Source organism: Leptonychotes weddellii, chromosome 3 (genome assembly GCF_054177405.1).
Source record: "Leptonychotes weddellii isolate Sample4059 chromosome 3, ASM5417740v2, whole genome shotgun sequence".
Lineage (NCBI taxonomy): Eukaryota > Metazoa > Chordata > Mammalia > Carnivora > Phocidae > Leptonychotes > Leptonychotes weddellii.
The window spans coordinates 164993366-165012665 of record NC_138371.1 but is presented as its reverse complement, the minus strand read 5'-3'; the positions used below and the strand labels follow the sequence as shown (position 1 = coordinate 165012665).

The 19300-nt window shown below is 41.6% G+C and overlaps 1 protein-coding gene across 12 annotated transcripts in view; it reads left to right on the top strand.

Annotated features, from left to right (window-relative positions):
- Nucleotides 1-18345, top strand: part of DOCK9 (dedicator of cytokinesis 9) — a 322858-nt gene extending 304513 nt beyond the window's left edge. For all 12 annotated transcript variants that reach the window (XM_081815144.1, XM_081815147.1, XM_081815151.1 and 9 more), the window contains 2 exons: nt 2800-2971; nt 10958-18345. In XM_081815144.1, the coding sequence (XP_081671270.1) occupies nt 2800-2952 (153 nt within the window). In that variant the 3' untranslated portion in view covers nt 2953-2971; nt 10958-18345. The remainder of the gene's footprint in view (nt 1-2799; nt 2972-10957) is intronic.
- Nucleotides 18346-19300: the final 955 nt, after the last annotated feature.

Below are 19300 nucleotides of genomic sequence, written 5' to 3'. Positions count from 1 at the left end.
AGAATACAAAAACATGAATTCAAAGGGATACCTGCAACCCTATGTTCATAGCAGCATTATCTACAATAGCCAAGAAGTGGAAGCAGCCCAAGTGCCCATCGACAGATGAATGGATAAAGAAGATGTGGTATATATACAATGGAATATTATTCAGCCATAAAAAAGAATGAAATTTTGACCATTTTTGACAATATGGATTGACCTTGAGGGTATTATGTGAAGAAAAGTATGTCAGACAGAGAAAGACAACTATTGTATGATCTCACTCATATGTGGAATCTTAAAAAAATCCAAAACAAGTGAACAAACAAAAGAAAACAAGGTCATAGATACAGAGAACAGACTGGTGGTTTCCAGAGGGGAAGGGGGTGAGGGGTGGGCACAATGAAGGAAGGGGGTCAACGGTATGGTGATGGATGGTCACTAGACTTGTGGTGGTGATCCCTTTGTAGTGTTTGCAGAGGTCCAGTTATAAAGCTGTACACCTGAAACTTAAATAGATATAGTTATGAATATAGATCAGAGAGAAAAGTAGCTATACAGCCCTTGTTGTATGCCACAGACTGAACAGAGACTACCTCTCCTCTGTACTGTACAATAAGCGGGAAAGATAATTTTCTGTGTGTATCGACAGAAAACACAGGGTTAGAGACACCAAGTAACCAGGCCTGGCTTCCTTGCTCCCCTTTGCAGCGCAGTGTGGTCTGTCTGCCCTTTCCTTATGCAAAAACATGCTCCTGAGCCTGAAGGGTCCGCATGGATTCCTGCTGAAGCCCTCCCGTCCATGGACTCCCTTCCTCAACTGGACTCACATATTACTTTTACATTCAGAAAAATAAAGCTATCTAAAAAACAATTGCCCACTTGATTTTGATGATAATGTGGGAGTGACTTTCTTATCTTCAGGAAGGATGTCAGCTTTTCTCGGTTACTAGGTTTAGAGAAACATCGATGTGATTCAAAAGAGAGTTTCCCAGTGCACTTACTGTGGAGAGCAAACATGCCTCACTAATACGCTGGCGTAGAGAGAGTTAATGCATATCTAATCTCTGCAGACCCACTCCATTCTCACTGATGGTAACACACTAGGATCTTAGGACACGGTCTCCCAGATGATGAGAAATTATTTGGTCTGTTTTACAGATAAGAAAACTTCCGTACAGAGAACTGTTTTTTTTTCCTCTGGACATACCAGTTCAATAAAGTCAAGAATAAAATGTATTCTTTGAGTTTCTGGCCTACTATGTTGGCCTTGTTGCTTGTGTGTAGGATATTCAGAGAGTAGAATCCCTAAAGTAATATAATACTCTGATGTTTGTTCCAGAAAACCTTGTTTTCAGAGATCGGGAACACATTACGTTAATGGAAGATGTTTTTCTTGTCTAGTCACAGACTCCTGAATTGAAGGGAAAGTATGCTGTGTGGTTTTATATTTTCCCACTGAAGCGACACAGTTATCTTTCCAGAAGAATATTTGGGGGGGAACATTGTTCCCATGAACCTTTCGGGAACTATACGTGAATGGCATGGAATACATGCCAAAAGATAACTGGGCCATGATAGCAGAAGAACCAGTGGTGAGCACTGAATATATTGGAAAGTAAAATCAAGTCTAAAACCAATGTGAGAAAGAAAAGCGACAGATCAGAATGTAAACGTTTTGAGCCTTGAGAAGCTAGACAGGACACAACTGATAAAACTCATCAGGGACCGAGGGCAAGGTTGTGGAGAGTAAGGAAACTTCTCTTTAATGATCCCCACCTATGGCAACTCAGCAAATGGGGCAGTCTGCTGAGTAGTGACTGACATTCGATGGCATTTTACAGAGTGCTTCCATATGTAATATCTCAAGAAACTTCTCTGTGACTTGATGAGGTAGGTAATATCACAGTCATACAGATAAGGAATCATACGTGAAGAGTGACATGACTTACCAAGTTCATGAGGCTGTTGCTTGGGGAAGCTGGAACCAGACCTAGGTTTGTGGGTCTGCTTGTCCCATCTCTTAAACACTGAGGGAGCAGATCATAGGCATGTTTATGCAAACCATTCTCTCTCTTTGTAACAGAAACTTCTCCCATTTTTTAACCCTCCCTTGTTCTGTGGGACTCCTAGGACTAGACCCTTTATGTATTATGCCTTTCATCCCCACAACACCACCATGACTTAAGTGTCATTATCTGCATCTTCTCACTTTGTGAGAAGGTGGGTGGCTGCCCACCTACACACAAAATAAGCACCAAAATTGAGATGCTGGGGCACCTGGGTGGCTCAGGGGGTTAAGTGTCCGACTCTTGATTTCGGCTCAGGTCATGATCTCAGGGTCCTGGGATCGAGCCTTGGTTGAGCTCCACACTCAGTGGGGAGGGAATCTGCTTCAGGATTCTCTCTCTCCCTCTGCTGGCTTCCCCACCCCACCCCCCGTGCTCTCTCTCGCTCTCTCTCAAATAATAAATCTTAAAAAAAAAAACTGAGATGCCAAATCAGGTGTGTCTGACTCCAGAGCTTGAAGGATTTTCAGTGTGTCACTCACAGTGAGGTTAGTAGAGGTAGGGACCAGGAGAGTATGAAAGAACTTCAACTGAACCATCGGCCTTTACCATTAGTTAATACTTCATGAGAGCAAATAAAACCAGAGCTGGCTTGACGGACGCACGACCTGGGCGGTCACCGAGGGCCCTGAGCGGTCACTGAGGGCCCTGAGCTCAGAAGGACCCCTGTGCTTCATTTAATGCTCTGCTGTCACCATCTTGAAATTCTGAATAATTTTGTCTTTGCACTTGTGTTTTCTGAGTGAAGTTCATTGGGATGCAGGAGCACGTGCACGCGCAGTGGAGATACACCCATACGCACCATCTGCCGCCATCCCTTGCTGCCTCTTGGCCTAGAGAATTCCTGATGCCCCAAGAGCCCAGAATTGCGGCCGACCCTCGATGTGTGGGAGTCCAGTGAGACCCACAGTGAGCACAAGGTAAGGAGTTATGTCCGTGAACTAAGTAAGCAGGGCTGCTGAGAGCCCCAAGAGGCCACACTTCCCACTCCAAGCAGAAGGAAGGCGATGGTGTTCTAAGAAACACAACCAAGGAACCCTACCACATCCTTTCTCAGACATGTGCTGATTCCCTGAGTTAGCCAGTGACTTACACTGAAGATAGAGCTACGCACAGTTCCTCATCCTTCCAGACCTCCTTCCTCATCAGGAAGCAAAAGCTGAGAGTGTTGGCAGAACGTGCATGTCAAGAGGTAAAGCGAAAACAGTCGAGTTAGTGTCACGCAGTGTTTCCACTGCTCTGGTGAGAACATAACAGATATACATTTATGAGCTATGAAATACAAGTTTTGTGATTTTGATGACTAGGCGTATGAGTTAAATGTGCTTATATTTGCTGACCTCACATAATATAAAGATGAACAGTAAAATTCAGAAAAAAATAATTACCTTTTTCTTTACTTAAAATCACATTAAATAGCAAACGAACAGTATGATGAGTCAAGAGAGACCCTGTGGAAAAAGGAAAAGGCTGTATGGCTCAGTACCTTCAATAGCACTTTAGTCCTGCTTTTTGAACAAGGGACACTGTCTTTTTATTTTGCACCAAGCCCTGCAAATTATGGAGTCAGCCTGAGTATAATAGGCACACATCTATGCACACACACAAATGTGCAAATACATTTTCTGAGGAACAACTCTCTGATGTACTTACAGTATAAATATTTTGAGGTCTGGAAATTTCAGTCGCTTCTCCAACTTCAGAGAACCGCCAGCCCCCAGTCCTCACCAGTTCAGCTCAAGTCCACACAATCTTGCACCTAGAGTGACGTTTCCTTGCCACTGACAGAGTCTGAGACCATATCCATCATACCAAATGTGGCAACCCCTGTCACCTTCACTGAGGTGACATCTAAGCTGCTGTGTGTTCTACCAATGACTTTGCCCCAAGGAAGTGGGGAAATGAGAGGCTGACCAGCAATAGTAAAAAAAAAAAAAATGGATATGTAGGTGTGATAGATAGAGTAATGGCTTCCCCAAAGGTAGGTCCTAATCCCTGGAGTTTGTAAATGCTAACTGTATGGAAACAAGGTCTTGGCAGATGTGATTAAGTTAATGTGGACCTGGTTTACCAAGAGAAGTCCTCAGAGCAATCACATGTACCCTTATAAAAGGGAGGCAAAGGGAGATTGAGAACCTACAGAAAAAGAGGAGGCTCTGTGAAGACAGAGGCAGGGATTGGAGTGCTGTGCTCCCGAGCCAAGGAATGCTGGCAGCCAGCCACCAGAGCTAGAAGAGAAAAGGGAGGATCCTCCCTGTGAGCCTCCAGGAGGGAGGAATCCGCTGACACTGTGACTTCGGACTTCTGGTCTCCAGACCTGCGGGAGATTACATTTCTATTCTTTTAAGTCACCAAGTTTGCAATCATTAACTTACTCCTTCAAAACAGAAACAGAGAAAAACAAAGAAAACAAAACCTTGCTCTTAAAGGTAGAAAATTCCGACTTTCCCAGCAGTTTCTCACATATAGAAGAGTTAAAGGAAATTATTTAAAGGCCTGAAGGATACTGAAGAATCCAGTTCACGAAGGCCTTGTCTCCTCTCTTCCTGTCCACAAAGCCCACGGACCACATGTAGCAGAACGTGAGAACCAAAACTGTTTCATGTTGTCATATTGAGCTGTCCTGGATAGCTTGTCATCACAAAGAAAAGCTTCAGTCATTCACTGAAATACACTGGTCTTTTGGAAAGACATCGTTTTTATAAAGAACCCGTTTTTGTAAATGTGTTTCATATATAATTTTGTTGAATATGTAATCACACATATAATTTTGTGACTTCTGTAATCAGCAGAAAGAAACATGTATCATGAACCTTGTAACAAAATAACACTTCCTATCACATTACTCATTTATAACCTTACTTCTGCTAAACTTGCTTACTTCTGTGCATATACCATTTTCTCCCTGCCTGGTACAGAGATCTGCACCTTAGGGGAGCTGATTCATCCCGCAATTGTGACAGCTTTGTATGGTTGTTAGGCTCATACCATTCACCCTCTGTTTTCCTTTTTCAAAAAATAAATTTATACAGTATAGTCTGAGCAAATATTAGAGAAACATGTTGAGTATAGTAGGTTTTGATAGATATTTGCAGAATTTAATATGCCCTCAGTTCTCCTTCAGGAAGAATCGCTCTATAAATAGAGGTAGATTTGGTATGTCAGTGGAGGAGATGAGTTCAGGGTCTTCCTATGTTACCATCTTGGGCCAGAAACCAGCTGTAGAATGTAATATGAATAATCAATATTATATCATTTGAAACACAAAACAGAAAAGGATACAGAAAACATACAGTCTGGGGCGCCTGGGTGGCTCAGTCGTTAAGCGTCTGCCTTCGGCTCAGGTCATGGTCCCAGGGTCCTGGGATTGAGCCCCGCATTGGGCTCCCTGCTCGGCGGGAAGCTTGCTTCTCCCTCTCCCACTCCCCCTGCTTGTGTTCCCTCTCTCGCTGTGTCTCTCTCTGTCAAATAAATAAAATCTTTAAAAAAAAAAAAAAGAAAAGAAAACATACGGCCTGAAGATAATCTGATAATGTAAAAAATACGTTATTAGTATTACTAATTAGTATTACTAATTAGTATTACTAATGATATGCTTGCCAATTAGTTCCCTTCCTCACCCCTCTCCCCTCTCTGTTTTAGCTGACCCTAAAATTTATATGTAAATACAGAAGGCCTAGGATAGTCAAAATAATCTTAGAAATGAAGGACAAAGTTGGAGGACTTGCACTACCAGATTTTGAAACTTATTGTAAGGCTACAATAATCAAGGGAGTGTGGCATTAGTATTAAGAATAGAAATATAAATCAATGGGACTGAAGAGAAAGTCCAGAAATAACCCCTTATACTGATGAGCAACCACTTTTGGACAAAGGTTGCAAGGCAGTTCAGTGGGGGAAAGAATCTTTTCAACATATGGTATTGGGACAATTGGATATCCACATGCAAAAAATAAACTTTGACTTTTACCTCACACCATACACTAAAATTAACTAAAATATGGATCATGGACTTAAATATAAGAACTATATAAAACTTTTATAAGAAAACATGATTGCAAATTTTGTGGTCTTGGGAAAGGATAACTCTGAATAGCTATGACAACAAAAGCATGATCCATAAAAAAATTGATAAATTAATTTTATCAATACTTAAAACTTTCACATATCAAAAGACACCATTAAGAGAATTAAAAGGTAAACAACAGCCCTGGGTGGTTCATTCGATTAAGTGTCTGCCTTCGGCTCAGGTCATGATCTCAGGGTCCTGGGATTGAGTCCTGAGTCTATTGAGTCCTGAGTCCCACTCCCTGCTCAGTGGGGAGTCTGCTTCTCCCTCTCCCTCTGCTGCTCCCCCTGCTTTTATTCTCTCTCTCTCTGTCAAATAAATAAATAAATTTTTGAAAAAAAAAAGACAACATATTGGGGAGAAATATTTGCAAATCATATTTCTAATTAAGGACTTGTATTCAGAATATATAAAGAATCTTTACAACCAACATCCAATTTAAAAATGGGCAGAGGTTGGGATAGATATTTTCCCTAAGAAGATATACAAATGGCTATTAGACACATAGAAGAGTGTACAATACTATTGGTCATTGGGAAAATGCAGATTAAACCCCACCCACATACTCCTAAAGTGAAACCTATCTAGGAACCCTCCTTAACAGTGATGTGTTGGCAAATATTTAACAATTGGCTTTCTGCAGGGCGGGGGGTGGGGGGTGGAGGGAGGGGGACAGCCCTGATTAGTAGCATTGGCCAATTTCGTCAGTGTAAAGACTCCCACCTTGGCTGACATCAGGCCACTCACCTGAAGTGTGAAGGTGGGATCAGGAAGAGATGTGCACACTTGGCTCTCATGAGTCAGGGTGAGCCCCCACCCCCAGTCCACCACTGCTTCTTACTCACACACCAGAACTGCCACCACCAGCCTCTCATTCAGAGGAAAGGCCCACTGAGGACATTGATTTTCTGGCCCCATTGCAGGGGAAACGCTGGCCGGCCACCTAGAAAACTCTACATATTCCTTCCTTCTTTAAAAGAACAAATAAAGAAGGCTCACTGAATTTAGGAAGAATCCAGCAACTTAGAAGACCCTGGATGAGCAAATGGGACCCTGATAGGGAACTGAGATGGTTTAGGGACGAGAAGGGGGTTTTATTTTGAAATTTCAGTTTCAATTTGTACCCTCAGGGAGATTCAAGGAGATAGTCCATCTTTCAATAAATCAAGAAAGAGCTCTTATTTTGCTAAATAAAAATTCAAATGATGAAAAATAAAGAAATCTCCCATGATGCCAAGAGTCAGAAAACATGATAGAAAAGATAGGATCAAGAGGCCAACATCTGACTAACAGTTTTTGAGAAAAGGAGAACCAAGCAAATGGAGGAGAAGAAATAACATAAGACAAAGTAAAAGAAAGTTTCCCAGAGCTCAAGATGGCTCCCAATTAAAAATACTCCAGAAAATGAAAGATAAAAGACCCACATCTTTATACATGCTCATGAGCAGAGGAAAAAAAACCCAAAAGTTTCCACAGAGCGGGGGGAAAAAAGCCTACAGTGGAAAAACAGAGACTGGAATCAAACTCTCCAGCAGGACTGATGCCAGGACACGAGATGCAATGTCTTCATAATCCTGAGAGCAATTCAATTCCAACGGAGAAGCTTATTCAGATATAAGAACAAAATAAAGGTATTTTCAGGCACACAGAAAATGTGTTTGCCAAGCACCCTTTCTGATGATGTGTTCCAGGGGAAAGAGCGAAGGAAGGAGGGAGAGAGGAAGGAATGAAGTCGGTGTGTCCTGGGGTCCAACAGCAGAAGTCCGAGCACTAAAAGGAAGTCCCAGGATCATGGTTGTGCCCCAACCCTGTGGAGCAATCAACCTTAAGGGGAACAAGCTGTAAGAATGAGTCTAGAAGAAAGTGCATTCCATAACATGATTGAAGGGTTGGATAATTTCAGAATAAGGTAAAGGTGTATATTTATTCTGTCAGGCAGAAAAAAAAATAAATGCAATTATTTTTTTTTTAAAACGATAACAACAGGTATGTCCCGCAAACTAAATGTTCCTCAAATGGAACAATTGGGGGAGCATTAGAAAAGAAATCCATTTGAACATTTTTTTAAAAGATTTTATTCATTTTATTTGTCAGAGAGAAAGAGCACAAGCAGGGGGAGCGGCAGGCAGAGGGAGAAGCAGGTTTCCCGCTGAGCAGGGAGCCCAATGCTGGACTCGATCCCAGGACCTTGGGATCATGACCTGAGCCAAAGGCAGATGCTTAACCCACTGAGCCACCCAGGCATCCCAAAAAGAAATCCATTTGACACTGACATTTGGAACGTTCTCCTTGGCCTGGCACAGGAGTGGAACCCTGGAACCACTGAGTGAATGGAATCAGAAAACCTACCAAGAAGATGGAATCAGATCCTATTATTTGTCTCTGCAGTGAACATATATGATTCTAATAGGGTAATGCTATTTATTGTTTACTGGATTTTGATTTATATAATCAACCAATAGGCCATTCACAGAAGACTATTACAGAACAGAATGCATATGTTATCAGGCTGGACTACATAAAAGTAAAATCACAGCAATCAGATCTTGGGAGATTAAAGAGGAGAGATCAGGTTTAAAAAAAAAGAAGAAGAAAGGAGGTGTGCCCGGGTGGCTCAGTCAGTTAAGCATCCATCCGACTCTTGGTTTGGTTTCAGGTCATGATCTCAAGGTCCTGGGTTGGAGGCCCCACGTGGGGCTCCATGCTCAGATGGGGCAGTCTGCTCCTCCCTGCCCACTCCTCCCCCAGCTCAAACTCTCTCTGTCAAATAAATAAATAAAATCTTTTTAAAAAAGAGAAAGGAGTACAAAGGCCTAATATCCTATCCTGTAAGTAAGGAAATACTAAGACAAATAAGTAATTACAGATTTACTTAAAGATGTTGAGGTAACCAATTAAAGAACTAAAAGAAAGTTTTTATTTTATTTTTTTTAAAGATTTTATTTATTTATTTGACAGAGAGAGACATAGCGAGAGAGGGAACACAAGCAGGGAGAGTAGGAGAGAGAGAAGCAGGCTTCACGCCGAGCAGGGAGCCCAATGTGGGGCTCGATCCCAGGACCCCTGGGATCATGACCTGAGCCGAAGGCAGACGCTTAGCGACTGAACCACCCAGGCACCCCTAAAAGAGTTTTTAAAGCTACCTGAAATTGAGAAGAGGAGGAAGAGGGAGCTATGATAAGAGGGGTGTTATAAATGAGCTAAATTCTCATTTTTCATGCTGGGAGTCTATACATATAATTTAGAGTTAATACATCATGAAATAGACATATAATCATTTTATTTAGAATTATGGAGGTTAATTTCCAAAAAAAACCAAAAACATAAATGACTACAAATGGCTACCGTTAGAAGCCAGTTACAAAGGCCCACACCTTGTATGATTCTGTTTAGATGGAATGTCTAGAATAAGCAAATTCATAGCGACAGAAAGCAGACTGGTGGTTGCCCAGGGATGGGGGGAGGATAGGAGAATCGAAGAATGACTGCTCACGTGTACAGGATTTCTTTTGGGGCTGATGAAAATGTTCTCAGATTGATTGTGGTAATAGTCGCACAACTCTGAATATGCTAAAAACTAATGAAGTGCACACTTTAGAATTGTATGGTATGTAAATTACATCTCAGTAAAACTTATTAAACAAAAGTCTGCGATGCATGGAAAACAGTATGGCCGTTCTTCAAAAAGTTCAAAATAGAATTACCACATAATCCAGCATTCCCACTTCTGGGTATAGTTCCAAAGGAATTGAAAACCATGTATTTGCACACCTATGTTCATTACAGCATTATTCACAATAGCTAAGAAGTGGAAGCAACCTAAATGTCCAATGACGGATGAATGGAGAAAGAAAATGTGGTACATCCTTGCAACAGAATATTATTCAGCCTTAAGAAGAATCAAGTCCTGACATATGCTAAGACATGGATGACACCTGAGGATATGATGCTAAGTGAAATAAGCAAGTCACAAAAACACAAATATTGTATGAATCCACTTTTTTAAAGTGCTTAGCATAATCAGACCCATAGAAATAGGAAGCAGAATAGAATGAGGGTTACCAGGGCCTGGGGAGGGGAGAAAAGGAGAGTCGTTCAATGAGTGTAGTGTTTCAGTCTTACAAGATGAAAAAGATCTGAAGATCTGTGACACAGTCAGGTGCATATAGTTAACACTACTGTACTGTACACTTAAAAATGATTAGGATGGTAAATTTTATGTTATGTATTTTTTAACACAATAAAGAAAAGTCTGGGGAATGGACTGGAGTTAGGAGCCGCAGACTTTGCCTTTTCATTGTAAGCCTTTCTGTACTGTTGGGTGGGTTTTGCTTTTTTTTATTTCTAAAACTTAATTTTTAATTAAAACTAACAATATTACCAAAAAGGTTGGACATAGATTTTGTCAAGTATCTCCTGCAGTATTTTAATTATTGTACTTGGGTCTATAACAACTATAGGCGCTGGTTTCATATCATGAAGTACACTACTACCAAGCTCACGTATCTTGGGGGTTATCTATCCTACATGGCAGAGCAAGCAGTGAGATCATAGTCTCACCAATTATTTGCTAATAAATTTTATATACATTTTAATATAAATTTCAGTCACACAGATGAAACCTTTGGATATACATTTTATTTATTGAAATCATTTACAAATGCTGAGTTAAATTTTATGTTGATGGCACACAAATTATTCCATATAAGCTTGTATAATTTTATATCCAATATAAAATTATTGTTTCTATATGAGATAATTTTTTACAGACCTTTTTTTGACCTAATTTGATTTTCAGTGATTTTTTTCCCACGAACACCCTTTTTTTCTTTTCCAGGATCCCACATTGCAGTTAGTTGTCATATGTCTTCAATCTCCTCCAGTCTGTGACAGTTCCTCCATCTTCCTTGTTTTTCACAAACTTCACATTTTTTAAGCATTCAGGTCAGTTATTATGTAGCATTTTGCTCAGTTTGGGTTTGTCTGATGTTTTCTCGTGACATAGTTATGTATTTTTGACAAGAAATCTACGGAAGGCATGTTGTACCCTTCTCAGTGCATTATCCAGGGTACATGATGTTGACGTATCTTATTCTTGGTGATATTGACCTTGATCTCTTGATCAAGGTGATATCTGTTGTGTTTCTCCACTATGAAGTTACTATTTTTCCCTTTGTAATAAATATCTTGGGGAGATGTTTCAAGACTAGATGCAATATCTTTTGATTGCTCATCCCTATTGGTGTTAATTTCTTAACATTTCCAAGTGGTTTGTTAGGTGGCTAGGTATTGACTCCAAATAACAAAGGATCTAATTTATAAATATCCATATCCATATCATAATATTTAAATATTCTCCAGTTTCCCCCTTACTTCTAGTGAGATTTCATACTCTTTCTAACCTCACAAAGGTTAATGAAGTGCATTGGTCCTCCCCATTTGAAGGCTTATATACATTTAGGACTTTTATACATATAGGACAGTCAATGCTCAGGATTTTTTACATATTTGCTTGCTTTTTCTTTTGTTTGTTTCATACATTAATTATGAATGTGAGGAATGGATTTGATGCTATCCAAATATGCTTCTTTATCTTGTTTGCCATACTGATTCCCTCTAAGAAAACATTAGCTCATGCTAGCAGGATTCAGTTAAATGTGTTACCCCCTTTAACTAATATTAAGAAACGATCTGGGCTTGTCAGTCACCATGGTATAAGGCGATATTCTAGCCTTTTTACTGCCCATGGTGGATAGCAAAATGCCCTCCACCTGCACAAAGATGTCCATGTCCAAATCCCCAGAATCTCAGTGAATATGTTTTTTGTTTTTGGGTTTTTTTTTTTAAGATTTTATTTATTTATTTAACAGAGAGAGATAGCGAGAGCAGGAACACAAGCAGGGGGAGTGGGAGAGGGAGAAGCAGGCTTCCCACTGAGCAGGGAGCCTGATGCGGGGCTGGATCCCAGGACTCTGGGATCATGACCTGAGCCAAAGGCAGATGCTTAATGACTGAGCCACCCAGCCACCCCTCTCAGTGAATATCTTGAAGGGCAGAAAGGACTTTGCAGATGTGATTAAGTTAAGGATCTTGAGATGGGGACATTATCCTGGATTATCACAAGGGTCTTTATAAAAGGAAGGCAGGAGGGTTGGAGTCAGAGAAGGACATATGATGAGAGAAGCTGAGTGAAAGAAAAGAGTTGAAGGTGCCAAGACTTTGAGGATAATGGAGGGGCCCCACAACACGGAATGCAGGTAACCCCTAGAAGCTGGGAAGGGCAAGGAAACAGATTCTACTCTAAAGACTTCAGAAAGAACTGAGTTTTGCCAGCACCTGGAGTTTAGCCCCGTATAATGACCCTTTTTGGATTTCTGACCTCCGGAACTATAATAAATCTGTGGGGTTTTTTTTAAAGATTTATTTATTTGAGGGGGGGCAAAAGGAGAGGGAGATAATTTCAAGCAGACTCCCCTCCAAGTGCAGAGCCTGACACGGGGCTGGATCTCACAACCCTGAGATCATGACCTGAGCTGAAATCAAGAGTCGGCCACTTAACTGACTCAGCCACCCAGGTGCCCCTAAATTTGTGTTGTTTTAAGTCCCTAAGTTTGTGGTAACTTGTCACAGCAGCAATTAGAAACTAATAACACTGCCTCAAAAAAAATTATTTGTTCTCTCTTTTTGGTTAGTAATGTAGATTTGAGTGATGTAAAGTTTGAAAGATAAATTAAATGATGTGTTATAGCAATACCCAAATTTTAAAAATCTCTGCCATCCATCACGTTTGGAGGGATGATATGTTTTTATTAATTCTAGAAAGTAAAATTGAATAATTATATATGAGTACATCACGTGTCAAAAATATATATTTACTTACAATGAATTCCCAGACTCCACCACCTATATAGTATTTTAAATGTGTAGTAATTGACTAAAGCAGATCATTAAATAAGTGCAGTTTGACAAATTCTGGTTTTGTATAATTAAGCCTGAAGTAAATAAATAGGGTATTTGTGTCCCTATTTCTGATATCAGATGATAAATAAATTGTAATATTATTGGCACATAAACCAATAATGCATGAGACAGTACAATTCTTATGCTTGGCAGTTTGGGATAATTTCTGAAAGCAACTACTAATGAGTTTCTTTAAAAAAAAATAGTGAGGAGAATACATGGAGAATTAAAAGTATCTCTGCATCCTTTTTTATTTTGATATGTCTCAGGGATTTTATATTAATTAATTGGAAGAAATTTTTCTAGAATACATCTTTTGAACACTTTCTGTAGTAGTGACATTCCAGATAATGAAAAGCTTCCAGCATCTGCTGGGCACGTGGAATGCTTTTCCGTTCTCTTCTAAGTGCTTAAGGAAGATAAACTTTATGTGAGAATGACAAATATATTATTTAATTATGTCATTTGGTCTCGCCACTTATGGAGGTGAAGAATCATTTGATGGCCTTTATTCTACCCCCCCCAAAAGTGATACGGTTTTTTGTTTTTTAAAGATTTTATTTATTTATTTATTTGACAGAGAGAGAGCACAAGTAGGCAGAGCGGCAGGCAGAGGGAAAGGGAGAAGCAGGCTCTCTGCTGAGCAGGGAGCCCAATGCGGGGCTCGATCCCAGGACCCTGGGATCATGACCTGAGCCGAAGGCAGCCGCTTAACCGACTGAGCCACCCAAGTGCCCCAAAAGTGATATGTTTTTATATAAAAAATAATTTGATTTTTTGTTGTTGTTGTTGGCTTCCTTCTTATTTGAAGGAAGACAGTTGTGTACTCCTTGGGTCGCGACAGAGATAAGACCGTTCAGCATTCCTAGGTAAGTCCCCACATTTTCTCTCTTTGCTGGGCTACCTGAGTACCAGTTTTGGGTTGTACATCCTCATTTCCCAGGCTATGCCCATGTCCCTGTGTCCTATAACTTTCCACTCAGCAGCTGGTAAAGCAGGCTGTGTAGTGAGGGTGAAAGAGGTAGTCAAGGAGAAACTAGGACTTGGGCCACACCTTGTCCACTCCACCCAATGTCATGGGGCAAGCCAGTCTTGTGCATAGGAAGTGGTTCATGTGTTATCATCTCCTACATGCTGGGAAGGAACTCTATTTTTTTTTAAACTGTATTTATTATTTTTTTTTAAAGATTTTATTTATTTATTTAACAGAGAGAGATAGCGAGAGCAGGAACACAAGCAGAGGAGTGGGAGAGGGAGAAGCAGGCTTCCCGCGGAGCAGGGAGCCCGATGCGGGGCTCGATCCCAGGACCTGGGATCATGACCTGAGCCAAAGGCAGATGCTTAACGACTGAGCCACCCAGGCGCCCCTGGGAAGGAACTCTTGCTTCTAAAAACTTCCCTTCTTCTGATTTCGCAGTTAGAGTTTCCTTTGTTTTGTTCAAATAGGGGGCCTTCCCCCACCCCACTCTGTTCAAATGCAGATATTTCGAGAAAAGTAACACTAATTGCTTATCAGGCATTTATTTCGCAGTGTGGGTGAGTTACCAGGTTCCTTCCTGAGAGTAGATTTTGAGAGAGAGAGAGAATATGAAGACGGCAACAGCTAAGGAACAGGAGGCTTGTATGGGAGGAAAATAAAAAGAGCAGAGAGAGAACTTAGAGAGTTCTTAGAGAACTAACATTTCATAGATTATCCTAAAATGGGACCTTTTGTTCAAATATAATGATCTGTTCATTCTTTATCCTTCATCATTTGTAAATCTGAACACTGCCTTCTCCACCCCCATGACCACTTTCTCCCTCTTCTTCACATTCCCTAACCAATTCCCGCCCCCCACACCACCCCCAGGTAAGGATATAACCCAGTAACTGCCAACACAGATGTCCACACTCGCACTACAGTTTGGGGAAATGGAAGTGCCCGCTTTGCTCTAAAGAAAACAGTTTGAAGAAATCTTTCAAATGCTTTCATAAACATTAAAGTATCTTAAATATGTTTTTAAAATTTTATGTAAATACATGAAAACATATGTAAAGATATTTTAAAATATTAAAAATAAGTAACATCATTTCATACCCACTAGGAAGGCTATAATCCAAAAGACAGATAATCACCAGTGTTGGTGAGGATGTGGAGGGATTCGAATCCTAATACACTGGTAGTGGGTTGTAAAATGGTGCAGCTGTTTTGGAAAATCGTCTGGCGATTCCTTAAATGATTGAATATAGAGTTACCATATGACCCAGTAATTCCACTCTGAGGTATGTACCAAAAAGAAATGAAAATATATGTCCACACAAAAATTCATACATACATTTTCATAGCAGCAAAAAATTCATAATTGCAAAAAAGTGGAAAGAACCCAAATGTGAAAGAAAGAAAGAAAGAAAGAAAGGAAAGAAAGAAAGAAAGAAAGAAAGAACGAACCCAAATGCCCATCAAGTGATGTGGCAAACAAAATGTGGTCTATCCATACAATGGCGTATATTCAGCACACGCTACAACATGGATGGATCTTGAGGACATGATGCTGAGTGAAAGAAGCCAAACACAAAGGATCACATGTTGTATGATTCCATTTGTATGAAATGTCCAAAGTAGGCAAATCCGTAGAAAGAGAAAGCAGAGTAGTGGTTGTCTAGGACTGGGGGAGGAGGGTGACTGTTCATGGTACACTGGGTTTCTTTTCAGGGATGATGAAAATGTTCTAAAATGGTGATGGCTGCCTAGCTTTGTGAATATATTAAAAGCTATCAAATTATACATTTTAAATGTGTGAATTTTATGGTATGTGAAATCTCAATAAAACTGTTACCCCCCCCAAAAAATAGAGTAACATGACCACAGAGGCTAGAATCTTTCCATGTACTATGTTGAAGAATTCGCAAACTATTTTAATTCCTTCTGGAACTCAGTCAACCCAGAGATGCTGGGCCCTCACTCTTGCCTTCTCCCCCACAGTACCCCAAGATTCTAGGGAATCCCATAAACCCAGGTGGCATCTAACCCAGGGGCCTGTGACCCCTTCCCACCCTTACCTGCAAATATCATGGACAGCTGATGTTATGGTTGTTGCTGAAGATCATCTTGTAAGGTTTTTATTAAAGAGAAAAATTCATTTAGAGTGGATACATCTTATAAACTACATATATATATATACACACATATATGCACACATATATTTATATACACATATATATTTTTTAATGTGGTAAGGGATTGATCCACATCATTGTAAGAATGAGTCTGTCGGTCACATGCAGATATTTGTTGAGAATTTAAGTGCCAGACACTGTGCTTGCAGCGGGGGACACAGACAAGAAGGCAGCATGAGCATTTGTGATAATGATTCAGATCGTAAATAATTACCTTCCAACAGTGACAATAATCTCTCATCCCCACAGTAAACCCAATACCACAGTCAGCCTCTACTTTGGAAGAACCTTTGTGAAGAAAATGAACCCAGTTTTAGAGGAGGAATCTCTCTGTGACAAGAGAGGAAAATAAAACCCAGCAAGGGAAGGCGACTTGCTCAAGGTCACACAGGTGATGCCACTGAAGGAGCAACTCTCTCAAATCAGTTGCGAGGCTCTTGAAACCATGGGAGTGTACCACCCCCTGACCCGCGGAAGATGCTCAGAGAACATTCTGTGTTGTTGTCTAGGCCTCTCTTTCTAATTACGACAGGAGTCCACCTCCCGACCCCACGCTGGGATGTCGTCGAAAGTTTGCACTTGCAATGCACTCTCCCCCCGGCCCTCCAGGCTATGCCCTCACAGCCAAGGCGCCCACACCCTGAACCGTAGGTCTGCCATTCCCTCACTCTAGGAAGGAGTTTGACCAGATATAAATATGTACAGCTAAAGCTGTTTTGGAGCATTCGAAAGACAGGCATGTTAAAGAAGAGGAAATCATCTTCTTAGATATTTGTACATATTCCTCATGTTGCCCAACAGGTGCATCGCGGCAGAATAGGTGCTCAGAGCGAGGTGTAGGGCGGTCCTGTCCAGCAGACATGGCATGGGCGGGGACTCCAGACAAGCATCTCGGAATGAATTTGAGCCAGTTGCTGGTTCTCTTCTCCAGCACCTGTGGTCCAAATGGCTTTTCGTACATGTTTATACTTAAGATTCCTCCTTCCCCTGCCTCTTGCCATTTCTCAGACTCTCCCTTCTCAGATAGATGGCCAGGGGACCCGCTTTTGTTGATTATTTTTATTTTTTTTTTTTAAGATTTTATTTATTTGACAGATTGACAGCGAGAGAGTGAACACAAGCAGGGGGGAGTGGGAGAGGGAGAAGCAGGCTTCCCGCTGAGCGGGGAGCCCGATGCGGGGCTCGATCCCAGGATCCTGGGATCATGACCTGAGCCGAAGGCAGACGCTTAACGACTGAGCCACCCAGGCGCCCCTTGTTGATTATTTTTAAAGTCTGCCCCTTACCCATCAGCATCTCCACCTTGGTTCTAGATGCTTGAGAGATAAGAAAACTTCTACTCAATTTTCCTCTGAGACAGAATTAATTAAAAGGTCTTTACAGCCAAGCAATCTGAGGGATGGAGCTGGAGAAAATGACACTTTATTTCTCCATAAAATTCACAAGCTGCCTTTTCAAGGCAGAGTTCTTACTAGAATAGAGTACTGCAGAACTTTGTACCATTTAAGTGCTTTGGTCAATAGAAGATAAGGAAGGGTCTGGGTGTGGACGACTCTCCTTGCCGCCATCTTGGGCTGATCTCATCATTACCACTAACATCCACTTCTCCCCTAGAAGTTTTCATAAGGCCTGTCCTCTGAGGCCAAGCCACAGTTCTGTTTATCCAGGACAAGTTTGCCAATTCTGCATATTGCAAGTCTAGACTTGGAGCCCTTTGGAGAATGTCGCGGGTTCAGTGGTGTTCCCTCCCCACCCCCCAAAACATACGTCCACCTGGAACCGATGAATGGACCCTATTTGGAAAAAAGATCTTTGCAGATGGAATAAAGAATATTGAGATGAGATCATCTTGCTTTAGGGTGGGCCCTGAATCCAGTGACAAGTGCCCTAATAAGAGGAGAGAAGACTCAAAGGAGCAGGCCATGTGAACCCAGAAGCAGACTGGAGCAATACCTCCACGAGCCAAGGAACGCCTGGAGCCACCAGAAGTTGGAAGAGGTGAGGACAGATCCTCCCCGAGAGCCTTCGGAGGGAGCACACTGCCAACACCTTGATTTCAGACCCCTTTGCCTCCAGAACAGTGAGAGAATAAATCTGTTATTTATCAAATGTGAGGTAATGGGTTATGGCAGCCTTGAGAAACCAAGCCATGGAGGGCTGAGGGGAAGAGAGAGGTACAGAGAGGCTGGTGCAGTGTTACTGTCTCTTGAGACAGGGTGGAGGGGTGAGGGAGGCTCCTAAGGCAGTTATTCCATTAAATACACAAATGCCGGGCGCCTGGGTGGCTCAGTTGGTTAAGTGACTGCCTTCGGCTCAGGTCATGATCCTGGAGTCCCGGGATCGAGTCCCGCATCGGGCTCCCTGCTCGGCAGGGAGTCTGCTTCTCCCTCTGACCCTCCCCACTCTCATGCTCTCTGTCTCAAATAAATAAATAAAATCTTTTAAATAAATAAATAAATACACAAATGCCAAGGAGTGTCAGGTGAGAAATGTCTGGCCTCCAAGTCCAGCCCATCCCAGAAATTCTAGGGATTTGCTGATCTGATCTACTCAGGATCGGTAGAGCTTGTCTCTTGTATCCCCTCAGTTTTTGTCCTTCATTCATGCTTCTCCATCTTGAGTAACTTGCCCCTTCACACCACGCCGAGAAGATAAAAAACGCAGGCTCTGTGAGTGCAGGGCTGTTTGCCCAGTGCCTGTGGCTACTACAGTAGTCTGTACTTAGCGGTGGTAAGTAAACAATGACCGAATGAAGGATTTGGTACACAGGTAGAAGAAATAGCATTTGCCTCACAGCTACTAAAAGTCACCTGCACCCCACGCCCAGAGTTCCTGATTCAGTAGATCAGGGATGGGGACTGGGAATTTGCATTTGTCGCAAGTTCCAGGTGATGCTGACGCTGCATCTCCGGACCCCACTTTGAGAATCACTAGCCCAGAACAAGAGTGGCTTTACAGTGGCTCAGGATTCCAGGCTTCACGAGCTCAACAGAAATAACACCCCACAGAGACAACTGTGGTCAAAACCAGCTATCACAAGCTTCACCTTTCCACCCGTGGCTTC